At 56.3% G+C, this 17,034-nt stretch overlaps 4 protein-coding genes across 5 annotated transcripts; 2 read left to right on the plus strand and 2 right to left on the minus strand.

Annotated features, from left to right (window-relative positions):
- Positions 1-1,462: 1,462 nt before the first annotated feature.
- On the plus strand, positions 1,463-8,106 carry LOC112897822 (ABC transporter B family member 1). The gene is made up of 4 exons (XM_025966212.1): positions 1,463-2,331; positions 2,485-3,435; positions 3,882-4,111; positions 5,284-8,106. Exons 1-4 carry the CDS (start codon positions 1,776-1,778, stop codon positions 7,642-7,644), a joined length of 4,098 nt encoding a protein of 1,365 aa, XP_025821997.1. The 5' UTR covers positions 1,463-1,775; the 3' UTR covers positions 7,645-8,106.
- Positions 8,107-9,859: 1,753 nt separating this feature from the next.
- Positions 9,860-11,600, minus strand: LOC112897375 (zinc finger protein 593 homolog). The gene is made up of 3 exons (XM_025965661.1): positions 11,314-11,600; positions 10,845-10,907; positions 9,860-10,251 (listed from the first exon to the last, which is right to left on the minus strand). The coding sequence occupies exons 1-3, from the start codon at positions 11,520-11,522 to the stop codon at positions 10,149-10,151; spliced, it is 375 nt and encodes a 124-aa protein (XP_025821446.1). The 5' UTR covers positions 11,523-11,600; the 3' UTR covers positions 9,860-10,148.
- Positions 11,601-11,815: 215 nt separating this feature from the next.
- LOC112897376 lies at positions 11,816-13,173 on the minus strand. 2 transcript variants are annotated; one of them, XM_025965663.1, is made up of 2 exons: positions 12,773-13,173; positions 11,816-12,131 (listed from the first exon to the last, which is right to left on the minus strand). In XM_025965663.1, exon 1 carries the CDS (start codon positions 13,021-13,023, stop codon positions 12,796-12,798), a length of 228 nt encoding a protein of 75 aa, XP_025821448.1. In that variant the 5' UTR covers positions 13,024-13,173; the 3' UTR covers positions 11,816-12,131; positions 12,773-12,795. The 2 variants fall into 2 exon arrangements, with proteins under 2 accessions (XP_025821448.1, XP_025821447.1); XM_025965662.1 differs by having other exon boundaries at positions 12,769-13,173.
- A 230-nt stretch (positions 13,174-13,403) lies between these two features.
- Positions 13,404-16,452, plus strand: LOC112897341 (putative kinase-like protein TMKL1). The gene has a single exon (XM_025965618.1). The coding sequence runs from the start codon at positions 14,323-14,325 to the stop codon at positions 16,324-16,326; it is 2,004 nt and encodes a 667-aa protein (XP_025821403.1). The 5' UTR covers positions 13,404-14,322; the 3' UTR covers positions 16,327-16,452.
- Positions 16,453-17,034: the final 582 nt, after the last annotated feature.

Raw genomic sequence — 17,034 nt, forward strand, 5'->3', positions numbered from 1 at the left:
AATCCCTAGCCTCTTCAGGTCTGCACTCTCTACAGTCTGCACTGCTGCAGCCTGTCCTGCTTCGTTCAGGTCAAACAGGCAAACCCTATGTGCTGCTTGGCTTTGTTCATACTCATCCCCACTCCCTTCCTAACAGTAGGTTTCTTGCACGATGCATGCACGGCAATGGCGATTATTACAATTTGCATCCAGCATCCGTGCATGGCTTCCTCTGGCTTGGAGGAGAAGGATCCTACCTCCAATCGATCCGAGTGCTAGCTCTGCCCTGTCTTTGTGTCGGGAGAAGAGCCTCCATACCAGCCAGCCGCACCTTCCTTCACTCCTCCTCATTCCTGCCCTGTACGTGTTTGGTTCGAGCGTTGAAGTGGATTAGGATGGATCGAACCTAGATGAACCTGCATTTGGTTCTAGCTCCACGTTGGTTAGGTTCATCCATTAAGGAAATATTTCGTGTAGATGCGGGTTCATTAGATCCCCTTGGACAAGGTCGCCCCACTTTGATCCCGTCCGCGTCCGTCTTGCTCCGTCTCGCGGGCGTGGGGCGACAGGCTGGTAGGTGAGCGGTGGGCCCGCGTGGAGGCAATGAGCGGCGGCCGGCGTGGGACGTGGCAGCCGTGACCGGTGTGAGGGCGGACGACAGAAAAGTAGCGGCCGGCGCTGGGCAAGGAGGCCGACGCGTCGCTGGGCGGGGCGGGCGGCCGGCGCGCCGTAGCCGATGTCGAGGTAGGCGGCCGGCGCGAGCAGCGCTGCAAAGAAGCAGCGGCCGTGCGCGGCGAGGGGTGAGGGCGAGGGAGAAGCGGGCAGCGCCTGGACCACGGTGAGGGACGAGGGAGCAGCGGGAAGCGGCAGGGGCGGTGGGAAGCTGGGTGGCGGCGGCCGGTGCAGGGGCGGCGACAGGCTTGAGCAGCGGCCGGTGCAGGGGCCGCGCGAATCGGGCAGCGGGGGACCGCGCGGAGCCTACGCGCCCGCTGGGGCTGGGCGCGGCGCCGCAGAGCTAGCGCGACAGCCGATGTTGGGGTGGAGCAGGTGTAGCAGCTCGGGTTTGGGGTGGCGCTAGCTCCGGTGGGAAGAAGGGTGAAGGAGAGGGAGAAGAAGGTGAGCTGAGAGGTTGAAATGTGGGCCCCGCAAAAGGCTATCTCGACCCATAACCCATATATGCAGACTTCCAATCAAATAGAAAATTCGGACGAACCCAACCTCTTAACCAAATAGTAGGTGGGTTGAACGCAACCCAGAAAGCAGGAATGGACCCAATCACCCAACCCATGGTCAAACCAAACACACCGAGTTCAGATGTTCTAGTCGAAGGAAGCCTACCACAAATCTTACTATAGAGTAGTAGTAGTACTTATTACCAATGTTTTCCTAAAGAAAATCATTGACACATGGGACCATGATTTCTAGGAGAAAATCAGAATCCATTACAAGCAAGTTGATGATCTGTATAGAATGAGTGAATACAGAAAGGAATGGAAGCTGCCAAGACGAAGGGAACAACAACATGGAATGGAGGTACAACAGGTACGGGTACTAGTCTATACTACACTAGTCGAGTACATACCCGGAAGCATACGCAGCAACGCAGCTGAGGTGAGGTGTCCAATCCCAGGCGGCCATCCAAGCAGGCCGGCGGCCATTATAAGAAGAGGACAAAGAGTGGAGAGGGAGAGAGGCAGGCAAGGCTTTGCTCTCCCTCTCCCATCCCCTCCCCTCTCCAAGTCCCCATTGGCGTCAACACTCCTCTGCTCTGCCCCTGCTGCCGAGGTGGATTCCCCATGTCCAGCGCCGCTGCCGACCCGGAGGAGATCAGGGCGCGCGTCGTCGTCCTCGGCGCCCACCATGCCGACGCCGCCGACGAGTGGGCGCGGCCGGAGCTCGAGGCCTTCCACCTGCCCTCCCCATCCCACCAGCCCTCCTCCGACGGCTTCCTAGCACAAGACGGAGAAGCAGAGCAATCCACACCCCCTGCTGCTGCTGGTACCCCTGCTCCACCTCCTCCTCCGCCTCCGCCTCCTCTGGAGACCGCCGAGCAGCCTGCTTCCAATGCCAGGCCATCCAGTAATAACGACGCCAAGAAGCCCACCCCGCCGGCCGCCCTGCGCGACCTCTTCCGCTTCGCCGACGGCCTCGACTGCGTGCTCATGCTCGTCGGCACCCTCGGCGCCCTCGTCCACGGCTGCTCGCTCCCCGTCTTCCTCCGCTTCTTCGCAGACCTCGTCGACTCCTTCGGCTCCCACGCCGACGACCCGGACACCATGGTCCGCCTCGTCGTCAAGTACGCCTTCTACTTCCTCGTCGTCGGGGCAGCAATCTGGGCATCCTCATGGGCAGGTAACTGCTAGCTAGCTAGCTAGCTGCTTGGGGATCAATTCAATTCAATCAATCACCATAAAAATAAAAATGAGATCTTGGGGATCAGATCAATCACCAAACCAAAGCAAACCAACCCAACCCAACCCAACCAATTGCGTGCTTCTTCGGCAGAGATCTCTTGCTGGATGTGGACCGGCGAGCGCCAGTCCACCCGGATGCGGATCCGCTACCTCGACGCCGCCCTCCGCCAGGACGTCTCCTTCTTCGACACCGACGTCCGCACCTCCGACGTCATCTACGCCATCAACGCCGACGCCGTCATCGTGCAGGACGCCATCAGCGAGAAGCTCGGCAACCTCATCCACTACATTGCAACCTTCGTCGCAGGCTTCGTCGTCGGATTCACTGCCGCCTGGCAGCTCGCGCTCGTCACGCTCGCCGTCGTGCCGCTCATCGCCGTCATCGGGGGCCTCAGCGCCGCTGCGCTCGCCAAGCTCTCCTCCAGGAGCCAGGACGCGCTCTCCAACGCCAGCAACATCGCCGAGCAGGCGCTGGCGCAGATACGGATCGTGCAGGCATTCGTCGGCGAGGAACGCGCAATGCGGGCCTACTCGGCGGCGCTCGCCGTGGCGCAGAAGATCGGCTACCGCAGCGGCTTCGCCAAGGGGATCGGCCTCGGCGGCACCTACTTCACCGTCTTCTGCTGCTACGGCCTGCTGCTCTGGTACGGCGGCCACCTGGTGCGCGCCCACCACACCAACGGGGGCCTCGCCATCGCCACCATGTTCTCCGTCATGATCGGAGGCCTGGCCCTCGGGCAGTCGGCGCCGAGCATGGCCGCCTTCGCCAAGGCGCGCGTGGCGGCCGCCAAGATCTTCCGCATCATTGACCACAAGCCGGGGATCTCACGGGACGGCGGCGGCGTGGAGCTGGAGTCGGTGACGGGGCGGGTGGAGATGCGGAGCGTGGACTTCGCGTACCCGTCGCGGCCGGACGTGCCCATCCTGCGCGGCTTCTCGCTGAGCGTGCCGGCCGGGAAGACCATCGCGCTGGTGGGGAGCTCCGGCTCCGGGAAGAGCACGGTGGTGTCGCTCATCGAGAGGTTCTACGACCCCAGCGCAGGTAAAATTCATCGATTCATGGATTATTATTCATGTTGTTAGACATTGCCTCCTTCACAGTATTTCAGCATTTGCCAAATCAATTGCCCCATTGCTGGGTGGAATGGAAGAGGAAGAAGCTTCCACTGTGCAACTGCAATGCAACGCAACAAACAAGAAAGTGAAGTGAATGCTTGAAGCAGAGCTTGCCGGCCTCATGGGCTGCTGCTGCCTGCTACTGCTAGTCATAGTCAAGCAAGCATCTTGTTTCTTTCCTGGGTGCCCTTGTTCAGTCATAGTCATAGCATAGCTACAGCTATGGGTGCCTAGGCAAAAAGTCTAGAAAACTAGTACTATTGCCCGGCAAGATGCTACTGTGTGTGGCCTCGCATCGCACATGCCATTCTTGACTGAAATTCTGAATTCTGATGCCATTCTGAATGAAATGCTAGCAACTTGGTTTTGCAGGGCAGATCTTGCTGGACGGGCATGATCTGAAGAGCCTGAAGCTCCGGTGGCTCCGGCAGCAGATGGGCCTGGTGGCGCAGGAGCCGACGCTGTTCGCGACGAGCATCAAGGAGAACCTGCTGCTGGGGCGGGAGAGCGAGAGCGCGACGCAGGCGGAGATGGAGGAGGCGGCCAGGGTGGCCAACGCCCACTCATTCATCATCAAGCTCCCCGACGGATACGACACGCAGGTGAGCAACTGTTGTTGCTTGTTTCTTACTTTCTTTCTTCCTTCTCCAATGGATCTCCAACAATCCACTCCACTCCATTACAGAGAGTTTACAGAGAGAGAGAGAGAGAGAGAGAGAGAGAGAGAGAGAGAGAGAGTGGCTGACTGTGAGCCAGTGGACATGGTTGCTTTCAGCTGCAGCTTTTCTTTCTCCATGTCATCATGCATGCATATGAGCATATCGTTTGTTGTTCATTCATGCGTCGCGCTCGTGCCTCAGCCCTCAGATGCTGGGATTGGATCACTGTTTGTGCTCGTTTCGTTAGGCCGCGGCAGCAGCTGCACATGAGCAGGCAGCATGGGCCATGGGGTCGGGTCCATCACAGCGCAGCGCAGCACTCACGACACTAGCTAGGGAGGGCAGTTGTTAGGAGGCTGTTGCTATCAGATTTGCTGTTGCTGTTGCGGGTTACAGGCAAGTAACATGCCAAGATTCTCTCTTTGCTATATATCACAATTTTTTCTCCACTAGCTGCTGATTGCAGGGGCAGATAAATTGATGGGGTTCTCTGCAGCCTTTAACATCCTGTGCTGCCTCTGGGGTAGAAAAGAAAAAAGTAGAGCTCCTAGGATAGATAGCAGGAATCCAAGTTGGCATTTTGTCAGGAATGTCAAGTTGAATGATTAGTTTGATTTGATCCCAAGAACGAAGAATCAATCACCCTATCTGTCTGTCCTGCTCCTACTCCTCTCCTTGAGTAGGCAAAGGCAAGAGGCATCTTCCTCCTCTCCTTGTCATGAGGAGAAAGAAAGAGAGTGTCAGGCCCAGGCCCATGCTGACATGCTGCTTAGTACAAGTAGTATTTTACTGTCAATGGCAGGCAGTCTCGTTGTTAGTTAATCACATCTCATATGGGAAAGGGGGTTAATCCAAACAAAGCTCATATATATATATATATATAGTACTGTGACAGTACCCTCTCCGCTGACTCCACATGCATGCCATTGCTTTCATGCTTTGATTCCACACTAAGCAAGTAAGCAAGGCTTGTTTGTATGCCCATCATGCATGCATGCATGCATGGTTAAACAACACTCCAGTCCGGTCAATCAGTAGTTAGTATAAACAAGAATTCACTGAGATGGTGACAGTCAATGTCAACCTGCAGTTTGTTTGATGCATGATGGTGGCAGGTCGGCGATCGCGGGCTCCAGCTCTCCGGCGGTCAGAAGCAGCGCATCGCCATCGCCCGCGCCATGCTCAAGAACCCGGCCATCCTGCTGCTGGACGAGGCCACCAGCGCGCTGGACTCGGAGTCGGAGAAGCTGGTGCAGGAGGCGCTGGACCGCTTCATGATCGGGCGCACCACCCTGGTGATCGCCCACCGTCTCTCCACCATCCGCAAGGCCGACCTGGTGGCCGTGCTCCAGGGCGGCGCCGTCTCCGAGATGGGCACCCACGACGAGCTCATGGCCAAGGGGGAGCACGGCACCTACGCCAAGCTCATCCGCATGCAGGAGCAGGCGCACGAGGCCGCGCTCGTCAACGCCCGCCGGAGCAGCGCCAGGCCCTCCAGCGCCCGCAACTCCGTCAGCTCCCCCATCATGACGCGCAACTCCTCCTACGGCCGCTCCCCCTACTCGCGCCGCCTCTCCGACTTCTCCACCGCCGACTTCACCCTCTCCATCCACGACCACCACCACCACCAAAATCAACCCGTGGCCTTCCGCGCCGGCGCCAGCTCCTTCCTCCGCCTCGCCAGGATGAACTCGCCCGAGTGGGGCTACGCGCTGCTCGGCTCCCTGGGCTCCATGGTCTGCGGCTCCTTCAGCGCCATCTTCGCCTACGTCCTCAGCGCCGTGCTCAGCGTCTACTACGCGCCGGACCCGCGCTACATGGAGCGCCAGATCGCCAAGTACTGCTACCTCCTCATCGGCATGTCGTCGGCGGCGCTGGTGTTCAACACGGTGCAGCACATGTTCTGGGACGCCGTCGGCGAGAACCTCACCAAGCGCGTGCGCGAGAAGATGTTCGCAGCCGTGCTCCGCAACGAGATCGCCTGGTTCGACGCCGACGAGAATGCCAGCGCGCGCGTCGCCGCCAGGCTCGCGCTCGACGCCCAGAACGTGCGCTCCGCCATCGGGGACCGCATCTCCGTCATCGTCCAGAACTCGGCGCTGATGCTCGTGGCCTGCACCGCGGGCTTCGTCCTCCAGTGGCGCCTCGCGCTGGTGCTCCTGGCCGTGTTCCCGCTGGTAGTCGGCGCCACCGTGCTGCAGAAGATGTTCATGAAGGGTTTCTCGGGGGACCTGGAGGCCGCGCACGCCAGGGCCACGCAGATCGCCGGCGAGGCCGTCGCCAACCTGCGCACCGTGGCGGCCTTCAACGCGGAGCGCAAGATCACGGGGCTGTTCGAGGCCAACCTGCGCGGCCCGCTGCGGCGGTGCATGTGGAAGGGGCAGATCGCCGGCAGCGGCTACGGCGTGGCGCAGTTCCTGCTGTACGCGTCGTACGCGCTGGGGCTCTGGTACGCGGCCTGGCTGGTGAAGCACGGCGTCTCCGACTTCTCGCGCACCATCCGCGTCTTCATGGTGCTCATGGTGTCCGCCAACGGCGCCGCCGAGACGCTGACGCTGGCCCCCGACTTCGTCAAGGGCGGCCGCGCCATGCGCTCCGTGTTCGAGACCATCGACCGCAAGACGGAGGTGGAGCCGGACGACGTGGACGCGGCGCCCGTGCCGGAGCGGCCGCGCGGCGAGGTGGAGCTCAAGCACGTGGACTTCGCCTACCCGTCGCGGCCGGACGTGCAGGTGTTCCGGGACCTCAGCCTCCGGGCGCGCGCCGGCAAGACGCTGGCGCTGGTGGGGCCGAGCGGGTGCGGCAAGAGCTCCGTGCTGGCGCTGGTGCAGCGCTTCTACGAGCCCAGCTCCGGGCGCGTGCTCCTCGACGGCAAGGACGTGCGCAAGTACAACCTGCGGGCGCTGCGGCGCGTCATCGCGGTGGTGCCGCAGGAGCCCTTCCTGTTCGCGGCGAGCATCCACGACAACATCGCCTACGGGCGCGAGGGCGCGACGGAGGCGGAGGTGGTGGAGGCGGCGGCGCAGGCCAACGCCCACAAGTTCATCTCGGCGCTGCCGGAAGGGTACCGGACGCAGGTCGGGGAGCGCGGGGTGCAGCTGTCCGGCGGGCAGCGGCAGCGGATCGCCGTGGCGCGCGCGCTGGTGAAGCAGGCGCCCATCCTGCTGCTGGACGAGGCCACCAGCGCGCTGGACGCGGAGTCGGAGCGATGCGTGCAGGAGGCGCTGGAGCGCGCGGGGGCCGGGCGCACCACCACCACCATCGTGGTGGCGCACCGCCTCGCCACGGTGCGCAACGCCCACACCATCGCCGTGATCGACGACGGCAAGGTGGTGGAGCAGGGATCGCACTCGCACCTGCTCAAGCACCACCCGGACGGCTGCTACGCGCGGATGCTGCAGCTGCAGAGGCTCACTGGTGCTGGTGCTGGACCTGGACCCTCGTCGTCGTTGGCGTCGCCGTCCATCGGGACCTAGGACTAGGAGGCTGCCTTGCCTGCCTGCTAGTTTGATTGATTGAGGCTGCCTGCCTAGGAGACGGCAGGAAACAAAGAGAACGCCTTCACTTCAACTGTACAATTTGATGATTTGAGGTTTTATTTAGGATGATGATATATACTAGTACGTATCAGTTTTCTTTCTTTCTTTTTTTTTATGATCGATTGGCACTGCTTGCTGGGACTCAGATAGTGAGATACTACTATGCAACAGAAGCAGCAGCAGCAGGACCCTACTATATATACAGTACTTACTAAGTAGTATATGCCATTCCATGTAATAAGAGATGGGAAATTAAGAGATGTTCTGTAACCAAGTACTAGATACTAGAGACAACAAGCTAGGTAATGTGCTTCCAAATTACTACGTACTATATTAGGATAGCAGTATGTACTTATAGCTTCATGCTCCAAAAAGAAAAGGAACCTGAATTTCCGTTGAGCACTCGCTCCTACTCATCAGTAGGCAGCAGCTGAACTTGTACTCCTCCTAGCAGTATCCTTTTCTCAGGGAGACAGGATCTAGTGCTGAGCACGCGACCCAACAGGCTGCTTATGACCTGGGGGGAGGCATCCTATGGACAGATCGCCGGAAACAATGGAGCTCGCCTGCCTGACCGAATGTGAACAAGAAGAGAAGGGCAGGCAGGGTTGCAGGAAATCAGGGCCGAGAGCCGCAGAGTTTGACGACTTGATGGCTGTGTCACATGTGCAAGGAAATTGCCGAATGGGATTAGGAGGAGGAACAGTAGGAACATGGCAGGCCTTTAGTCCTTCCCATCCAGTTCTAGTACCAGTTGAAGATAGAGATTGGGTTTCCCTACTACAGTACTGCTACTTGTTACAGCTGCCAATTCCACCTTGGCAGCATCACCAGCATGATTGTGTGCCCCAACAGCAACGCAGACACCAGCAAGCTTATGACTGACTCGGTGACTGAGAATGAAATCTACAGTAAAGGAACAAGGAAGTGCCAAATCTGAGACACCCAGCCAGCCAGCCTGTCCAGACTCGACAAGAGCTGAGCCATCTGGCATTCCAACAATTTCTGGGCCATGTACCACGTGTCAAAGAAACCCAAGCAACCTTTTACATTGGCACAGCAACTAGCAGTAGTAGCTTTCAGGGAATAGCAAGTTGCATTGGTGTGCAGAGCACAGATGTGAAACAACAGCCAAATGGAATGGATCTATCCTTAGTACACTAAGCATCCGTGCGCGTGCGTTGCTACGGGTAATATAAATTTACCTAGATCTATGTGTTGCTATGGGTAATATAAATTTACCTAGATCTATATAAGACCACCAATTTTATGTTCTTTCACTCCGTACATAGGTTGTTAATTTTGTGTTCTTTCACTCCGTATATAGGTTGTGCTGTGACCGCGTGAGGCAACCACCAATTTTATGTTCTTTCACTCCGTATACACGTATACAGGTCGTGCCGTGATCGCGCGAGGCATTGATCGTTCAGGTGCGATTGGAATTCCGATTGATTTGTTTGAGTTCCGATTGGAATTCCGATTGATTTGTCTGGGGTCCGATTAGAATTCCGATTGATTCTCCGGATTTTGATTAGGATTCTAGTTGACGAACCAAATAATCATTACTTTGCTTTAGAAATAAGAAAAAGTAGACATACACATAGGATGCTGATAGCCTGACTGCCCAGCCATTGCTTGAGATCAAAGCAAGATTTCCATTCCTCCCGGGCATGCTCCTGCTGCTAATATCATCATTTCATTTGGACCACGCTTGTGATCCATCATCTCTTCCAGAGCACAAGAGAGGAGAGAGAGGCATGCTCTTCCTCTGGTCCCGTCCAATTGGAGCAACAAACATCATTCACACCGGTAGCAATTAGCAAGCTCAAATCCAACCAACATGAAAATGAGCACAAACTTGCCAATGGATCTAGGAAATCATCACAGGGAATGGAAGCTGACAATCCATCTCATCCAATGGTAAAGGCATCAGAAGCCAAAACCCCCCGTCACGGGGAGAATCAAATGGATCTAGGTAGGAAATCTTCACAGGGAATGGTAGCTGACAAGTGCTGCTGTTCATGGAAGCCCACCTCTAGCTCTAGCGTCTGTCTGTCTGTCTCATGGTACCATTCATTACACACATGGAACAGCCAAGGTTACCTAACTAGTAACCCTACCAGTGTGCTAGCTAGGGTACCAAGACATCATGTAAAGTTTGTCCATCAAACCAAATAGCCTGTAAAGCCAACTTCTATTTCATAGACAACACACGATCGATCTGCAGCCAAATGATAAAGACCATTATCGTTGATCGGTAACTGATTTCATGATACAGGCATTGACCCCTGACCCTCCCAAAATCCCTCTCATCCTGATGAAGCCTCTCTTAGAACAAGTCTTGGACATTAAACACCATCTACTAACTCCATTAGCTACTGAGCAAAGCAACTTCTTCAGATGTATGACAGCAAGAAACTAACAAGAGGTTCCTTGTTCCTTCACATGGACATGAGCTTCAGGCCATTGTCAGGCATTCCCATTCCAGCAGCAAGTTCCGCGTCAAGTTGCGTGTGTGGAGCTGGTCCAGACATTACCTTCACCCTGCAATCATCCAAAGGTCATGATTAGATACAGAAGACACCACAGTTCATCAAATTATGCTACCCACGGAATCCTTCCTACATCAGATATTTCACATGTTCGGCCAATGGAAAGATCAGACTGGTAACATCTAAGTATACCTGCTTTCAATGTTAGGTCACTATCATAGGACCCCAATACTTATTTAGTTACAGTCTATGTGATATGTACACCCACACACAGAAAGGTCACTCAAGTCTCAAACTTATCCACCTCTAAATAACTGGTTACATGCAGCTTGAATGCTTGATGTATTAGAGTGTTCTAACTGATTGCATTGTTCTGTCTAGCTATACAAACTAAGTGGTCCTTGGACATCTTATAAATTGGCAGCACGCTTTTTCTTCCGCTGAGAATAATCATGCAATAGGGCATATCTAACCAGCACAAATCACAAGTTTGTCCATCACACTGAAGGCATAAATCAAATGTTTTCCCTCAACTGGGTAGCCTCTGCAAAGCTAGCATGTGTTCAATCCAGATTTTCATTCTATCTATCTCTGAGTAATGGTTACAAAATTACTACGTAGACTTAGAACAAGGGGATGAACCACCTTTTCTTGTGGCGCTTTGAGCGGTAGTGCTCATCCTTCACGCTCTCGCTTGCAAAGTAACGGCTGCAGCCAAAAATAACAAGTGTTATATGATCAGAACGAGATTAGACGCGTGATTGCACTTTTGCAAGAGAACCGCAGTTTATCACAAGCATAGTGACACCGATAATCAAACTTATTAAATTCCTTGCAACAGTTGCTAGTCTATCTAAATTTAGTCTATACTGAACTCAAAGTCGCTGTTTTATTCGTCTGCATAAACAAAAAAAGGGGAGCTTCTAGTCTGGGTGGAAATCAGCAGCAGCATATAATTGCACACATAAAACTAATTTCATCAAAGGAAGGAATACTAGCAAACTGAAATCGCCCTACTTTTGGTGTTGATATAACAAGTCAAGTGGATTCATCACGAACAGTTATGAGAGAGGGAACAACAGACGGTAGATCGGCTGAAGGGGGGAGATCATACTCGCAGTGGAGGCAGTAGAACTGTCCCATGCCGGGAAGGTCCTCGTCTACGGGGAGCTCCTTGGCTTCGGCATCCTTCCCCTGGTCGGCCAGCTTGACGAGCTCCTCGTAGACGGCATCGTCGGCCTTGAGGAGGAACTTGCCACGACGCGCCGTCTTGTGCGAGAGGCGGCGCTTCTTGACCTTGCGGTGCGGGCACTTGCCTCCCATCTCAAGATGATCTGCGGCGGCGGCGGCGGCTAGGGTTTTCGTGTGGCAGCGGAACAGACGGAGGAGGAAGATGCAGGGAGGAAGCCAGAAAGAAGAGGGCGACGGGCGGGCCAAGCCAGCAGAAAATGGGCCTTGCAGAGCCCATTGGGCCAAATAGAGCCCAGCAGCAAAATAAGTCCAAAGGTGCATTTTTGCGTGTACAATCAATCGGATAGGATATACTCCTCCACTCTCATTACAGGCAAATCTCCTTGTCATCCCGACATCAACTCCGACCTGTGCAGGCATATTCCTAATGCAAATGTTCAGATTTGTATTCACTATATAAATAAAAAGCAGGAGGTGTGAGGCCATCATCACATTACAACCCCACTCGTTCGTGCAAAGGATCCAACCAACAAGAACATTTGCATCAACTTGTGTAATACACAACAGAACATATTCTTATTCTTGTACATACGGCTGGCAGTAGCCAGGGCAGGTATCGAAAACATAGCTGAGAATACAACACTAGAGCTGCAGCAGAAGGTGATCGTTGACCTGTGGTTCCTTGGCAGCGAGACGACATGTCCATATGTAGGTGTGGTAGGTTCATATACAACTGCGCCACTGAGAATGGATGGATAGAATGAACATGTATGAGCAACCACGTATGTCGATTGTATGACAAAACACATAGACAGCAAGTTATGCGTATAAAAAGGGTTCAAGGAGGAAAAAAATGTAGAAGGAAGTGGGTTCCAATGAGCATGAAATCGAGGATAATACAGAAGTAGTGTGCAATATTGGTAGAGCTTAGAATTGGTGGCTTGATTTCACCATAAATAAAGCAAATGTTGTGGAGGCAAAAGCCATACCAAATTGCGGGACTACATGAGATGCGGCCTATTTATGGATGGGTTCATCCAGTAAAACAAGCAGTTCATTATGAATTAAAATCACATACATGTCTTGCATTGCATTGCATGGAGTACATGTTATGTTACCAGTAGGCAGTATAAATGTGTGCACAAAGTTGGTAAGGAAATAAGGCCATAAAAAGGTTTGCCCAGCCAAGTATGTGAGCATGCTGCCGATTTGAGCACGCAGTTCCACTAGCAGAAGACTATGCTGCTGAACTGGGTTGATATAGGTGGTCTGGTTGTGCGTGTTGGCTAATTGGATGCCCTCCAATGGTGGGCTGCCTAGATGGAGGGGCCTTGAACTGGCAAAAGGACATGGAGGGGGGCAGGGGAGGGAGGGATACCTGCCTCTGCCTGGCCTAATTGGTCGGTCAGTCGAGGTCTTGGTCGTCGAAGTCGTCTGGGAAGGCGTTGAAGAAGTCTGCATCGATGGGGAGGGATGGGGCGGCAGACGGTGGGTGGCGGTCGTCGGCGTCGACCTCCATCATGCTGGCGATGCCGACCATGCCCATGGAGGCGGCGGCCGCGGTGTCCTCGGAATCCATCTCCCCCGCGGAGTCGTCCCCCCAGTCCACCGCCGGCGAGGCGGAGTTGTTCATCGCCGCGCCGGCTCTGAATCGGATCAGACGAAACCCTAGCCGACACTCACTTTCCCCCCTTCCCTTGTCGGCTAGGAGGCCTCTCTCTCCCCCTCTCCCTCTCCAGAGAGACGGAGAGCGTAGCAGCAGAGAGGGGAGGGAGGTGGAGGACCAAGGAAACAGAAGCCCACCCACCCAGCTTAGTATAGGAAGAGTCGGGCGGCCCATTAACCAGCAGCAACGTAAGTGCGTTAACAAGGAAAGAGGCAGCAGCCCAGCCCACAGCCCAGTGACGTGGAATGGAAAAGAGTGGAAGAATATTCCATCCCCAGTGACGACGGTTTTGATAGTCTTTTTGAAGTTGGATGATCAAAATTGAACTCGGATGATAGTTGGATGGCCAAAATTGGACTTTACCCTTTGCTTTGCTTTGCCAACTCAACGATGATGATGCAACGTAGTACTCCTCCTCCTCCTCCTACCCGGAGATGCATCATCATGCATCAGAAAAAGCCGAAAAGGTTTCTCGCCTCCCCAGAAAAGAAGATGATGCAAGTCTTGTTGCGTGCGTTGGACAAGTAAGCAAGCAACGAGGACTAATGGACAAGTCATCGCAAGGTTTGATGCCCTAATTCCAAGGCGATGGCCAGTTTCCTCATGTCTTGTCTTGTCTTGTGGACCAAGATACTACTGCCGTAGACAATACTCCTACACGATGAAGGTGCAGGATTCGCGTCCTGCAGCAGCAGCACGGAGATTACGGAGGTTCGGCGGATTCGGCTTCGGCTACTGTAGTAGTACTGCGGTGGGACGAAGCTGAATTTGCAGCACCGTTTACTGTAGCGCGAAGCCGGCTGCGGTCAAGCTGTGTGCACACTACTCCATTACATACATACATTTTGCACACTACTCCAGTAGAGAAGTCGAGCAGAGCAACGGCGTCCTTCATTTCTGAATTCTGATCATCATTCATTCACGCGCAATTGTCACTCTGCTCTGCTGCTCCCATCCATCCATCAGCTGGGAAAGGAATCCGCAGCCATGGGGGGCAGGCAGGCCGTACGAGATAATGGCGGCAGGAGAGGAGAGGAGAGGACGTCAGGGCGTCAGACGGGACCCTCGCCCTCCCTAGCAATGCAAAGCAATCCATTCCCGCCTGCCTGTGCCTTGCCTTCCCCCATTGGCATTGCACTCCGTCTCCCTCCCTCCTCTTCCACTCCACTCCACTCCCTCTCCTTGCCGGCCTGAAGCCAAGCTCACTCCCCTCTCCTTGCCGCCAACACCAGTCGCCAGTCACTACTCCACCCCGCTTGAGCCTCGATGCTGCATCCGTGGTGCCTCCTCCTCACCTTCCTCCTCTTCCTCTGCCTGCCGCTCGCCGCCGCCGCCGCCGCCGCCTCCGACGCCGCGCTCCTCCTCGCCAAGGTCAGGCCCGCGCTCCAGGGCCGGAACCCCAACGCCCAGCTCGCCACCTGGAACGCCTCCACCCCGCTCTGCCTCTGGCGCGGCCTCCGCTGGTCCACCGCCCCCGACGCCCGCCCGCTCCGCTGCGACACCGCCGCCGCGCGCGCCAATCTCTCCCTCGCCCACGACCCCTCCCTCCTCCTCGTATCCATCCGCCTCCCCGCCGCCGCCCTCGCCGGCACCCTCCCGCCCGAGCTCGGAGCCTTCTCCGCCCTCGACTCCATCTACCTCGCGGCCAACCGACTCACCGGCCCCGTCCCGCTCGACCTCGGCAACGCGCCCGCGCTCTCCGCGCTCGACCTCTCCGCCAACCGACTCTCCGGCCCCCTCCCGACCGCCATATGGAACCTCTGCGACCGCCTCGCCGACCTCCGCCTCCACGCCAACGCTCTCGCGGGGGCCATCCCCGCGCCCGCCGGCCCCAACACCACCTGCGACAGCCTCCGAGTCCTCGACCTCGGCGCCAACCGCTTCTCCGGCGCCTTCCCCTCCTTCCTCACCGCCTTCCGAGGACTCCGCCGCCTCGACCTCGCAGCCAACCGCTTCCAGGGGCCCATCCCGGAGGCCCTCGCCGGGATGGACCACCTCCAGGACCTCAACCTCTCCTGCAACAACTTCTCCGGCCAGCTGCCACCGACCTTCGCGGCCTCCCGCTTCACGGAGGCTGCCTTTCTGGGCAACCACCCTTCGCTGTGCGGCCCGCCGCTGCGCAACCAGTGCGTGTCCTCCTCCGGCCTCAGCTCCCGCGGCGTCGCCGCCATGGTCATCGGCCTCATGGTCGCCGCCGTCGTCCTCGCCTCCGTCTCCATCGGCTGGGCCCAGGGGAGGTGGAGGCGGCGGGACGCCACCGCGCAAGGAGGGGATGAGGCCGATGACGACGGCAACGAACAAGAGGGCAGGCTGCTGGTCTTCGAGGGCGGCGAGCACCTCACGCTGGAGGAGGTGCTCAATGCCACCGGCCAGGTGGTCGACAAGGCCGCCTACTGCACCGTGTACAAGGCCAAGCTCGCCAGCGGCGGCGGCAGCATCGAGCTGCGCCTGCTCCGGGAGGGATGCTGCAAGGACGCCGCCTCCTGCGCGCCCGTCGTGCGCCGCATCGCACGCGCGCGCCACCACAACCTCGTGCCGCTCAGGGCCTTCTACCACGGCAGGCGCGGCGAGAAGCTGCTGGTCTACGACTACTTCCCGCGGACCCGCACGTTGCACGGCCTCCTGCACGAGCAGCACGACGGAGGCGAGGCCCGCCCGCTGCTCACGTGGCCGCGCCGCCACAAGATCGCGCTGGGCGCCGCGCGCGCGCTGGCGTACCTGCACGCCGGCCAGGGCGAGGCGCACGGCAACGTGCGCTCGTCCAACGTGCTCGTGGACGACCTCTTCGTGGCGCGGCTGGCGGAGCACGCGGTGGACCGGCTGCTGGTGCCGGCGGCGGCGGAGGCGGTGCTGGCGGCGGCCAAGGCGGACGGCTACAAGGCGCCGGAGCTGCACTCCATCAAGAGGTGCAGCGCGCGCACGGACGTGTACGCCTTCGGGATACTGCTGCTGGAGCTGCTCATGGGAAGGAAGCCGGCGGCAGACCTGCCGGCGGCGGTGAAGGTGGCGGTGCTGGAGGAGACGGCGCTGGAGGAGGTGCTGGACGCGGAGGTGGTGAAGGGGCTGCGCATGAGCCCCGCGGAGGAGGGGCTGCTGCAGGCGCTGAAGCTGGCGATGGGCTGCTGCGCGCCGGTGGCGGCGGCGAGGCCGACCATGGCGGAGGTGGTGCGGCAGCTGGAGGAGAGCCGGCCCAGGACCCTGCAGGCGCGGTCGGCGCTGTACAGCCCGGCGGAGAGCAGGAGCGACGCTGGCACGCCCAACACCGCCTAGCCTCCTAGCAAGCTTGGAATCAGAGCGACGCCTCCCTGGTCCTGCAATCAGAGCTTCCGAATCGGACCAGTTACTGTACTAGTGTTGTACTCCTACTAGCTAGGAAATCATTACTTATAAATGTAACCAACTCTGGATGTATAATTTGGATTGCGGAACAAATTAACTAAGCTTGTGTTGTTTTCTGGGGTCTAAAATTTAGAGGGTCACATCAAAAAATTTTTTATCATTTAGAAATATTAAATAAAGTCTAATTATAAAACTAATTGCAGAATCGCAGTGCTAATTCGCGAGACGAATCTAATGAGATATATTAGTCCATGATTAGCGGATGATTACTGTAGCATCACTGTGGCAAACTATGGATTAATTAGGCTCATTAAATTTGTCTCGCGAATTAGCACCCAGCTGTGCAAAAAGTTTTATAAACAGATTTTATTTAATACTTCTAAATATAGCAAGATTCTCTTTGACGTGATGGGTCTAAAATTTAGAGGGCAGGAAATGAACAGGTCCTAAACAAGATAAAAGTTTGTTAATTAATTTGATGCAGACTAGGAGTGGGCTGACAAAAATTAATTTTTAGAGGGTGTGTTCGTTTTCTATTATAGGCCTCTAAATATTTTAGAGGGCTCGATCCCTCTAAAGAATCGCAGTCATATTAGAGACCGGATTAAAGAGCTGTTCGGTGCCGAACCTCTAGAGTTT

Source organism: Panicum hallii, chromosome 6, assembly GCF_002211085.1.
Source record: "Panicum hallii strain FIL2 chromosome 6, PHallii_v3.1, whole genome shotgun sequence".
Classification (NCBI taxonomy): domain Eukaryota; kingdom Viridiplantae; phylum Streptophyta; class Magnoliopsida; order Poales; family Poaceae; genus Panicum; species Panicum hallii.

What these genes read in the sequence shown, in the direction of transcription:
- LOC112897822 (XM_025966212.1), top strand. Translation starts at nt 1,776, where the DNA reads ATGTCCAGCGCCGCTGCCGACCCGGAGGAGATCAGGGCGCGCGTCGTC. An exon ending in CTGGGCATCCTCATGGGCAG is followed by an intron (nt 2,332 to 2,484) that starts GTAACTGCTAGC and finishes CTTCTTCGGCAG; the next exon opens with AGATCTCTTGCTGGATGTGG. An exon ending in CCGACGGATACGACACGCAG is followed by an intron (nt 4,112 to 5,283) that starts GTGAGCAACTGT and finishes TGATGGTGGCAG; the next exon opens with GTCGGCGATCGCGGGCTCCA.
- LOC112897375 (XM_025965661.1), bottom strand. Translation starts at nt 11,522, where the DNA reads ATGGGAGGCAAGTGCCCGCACCGCAAGGTCAAGAAGCGCCGCCTCTCG. An exon ending in TTCTACTGCCTCCACTGCGA is followed by an intron (nt 10,908 to 11,313) that starts GTATGATCTCCC and finishes TTTTGGCTGCAG; the next exon opens with CCGTTACTTTGCAAGCGAGA. An exon ending in TCAAAGCGCCACAAGAAAAG is followed by an intron (nt 10,252 to 10,844) that starts GTGGTTCATCCC and finishes GGATGATTGCAG; the next exon opens with GGTGAAGGTAATGTCTGGAC.
- LOC112897376 (XM_025965663.1), bottom strand. Translation starts at nt 13,023, where the DNA reads ATGAACAACTCCGCCTCGCCGGCGGTGGACTGGGGGGACGACTCCGCG.
- LOC112897341 (XM_025965618.1), top strand. Translation starts at nt 14,323, where the DNA reads ATGCTGCATCCGTGGTGCCTCCTCCTCACCTTCCTCCTCTTCCTCTGC.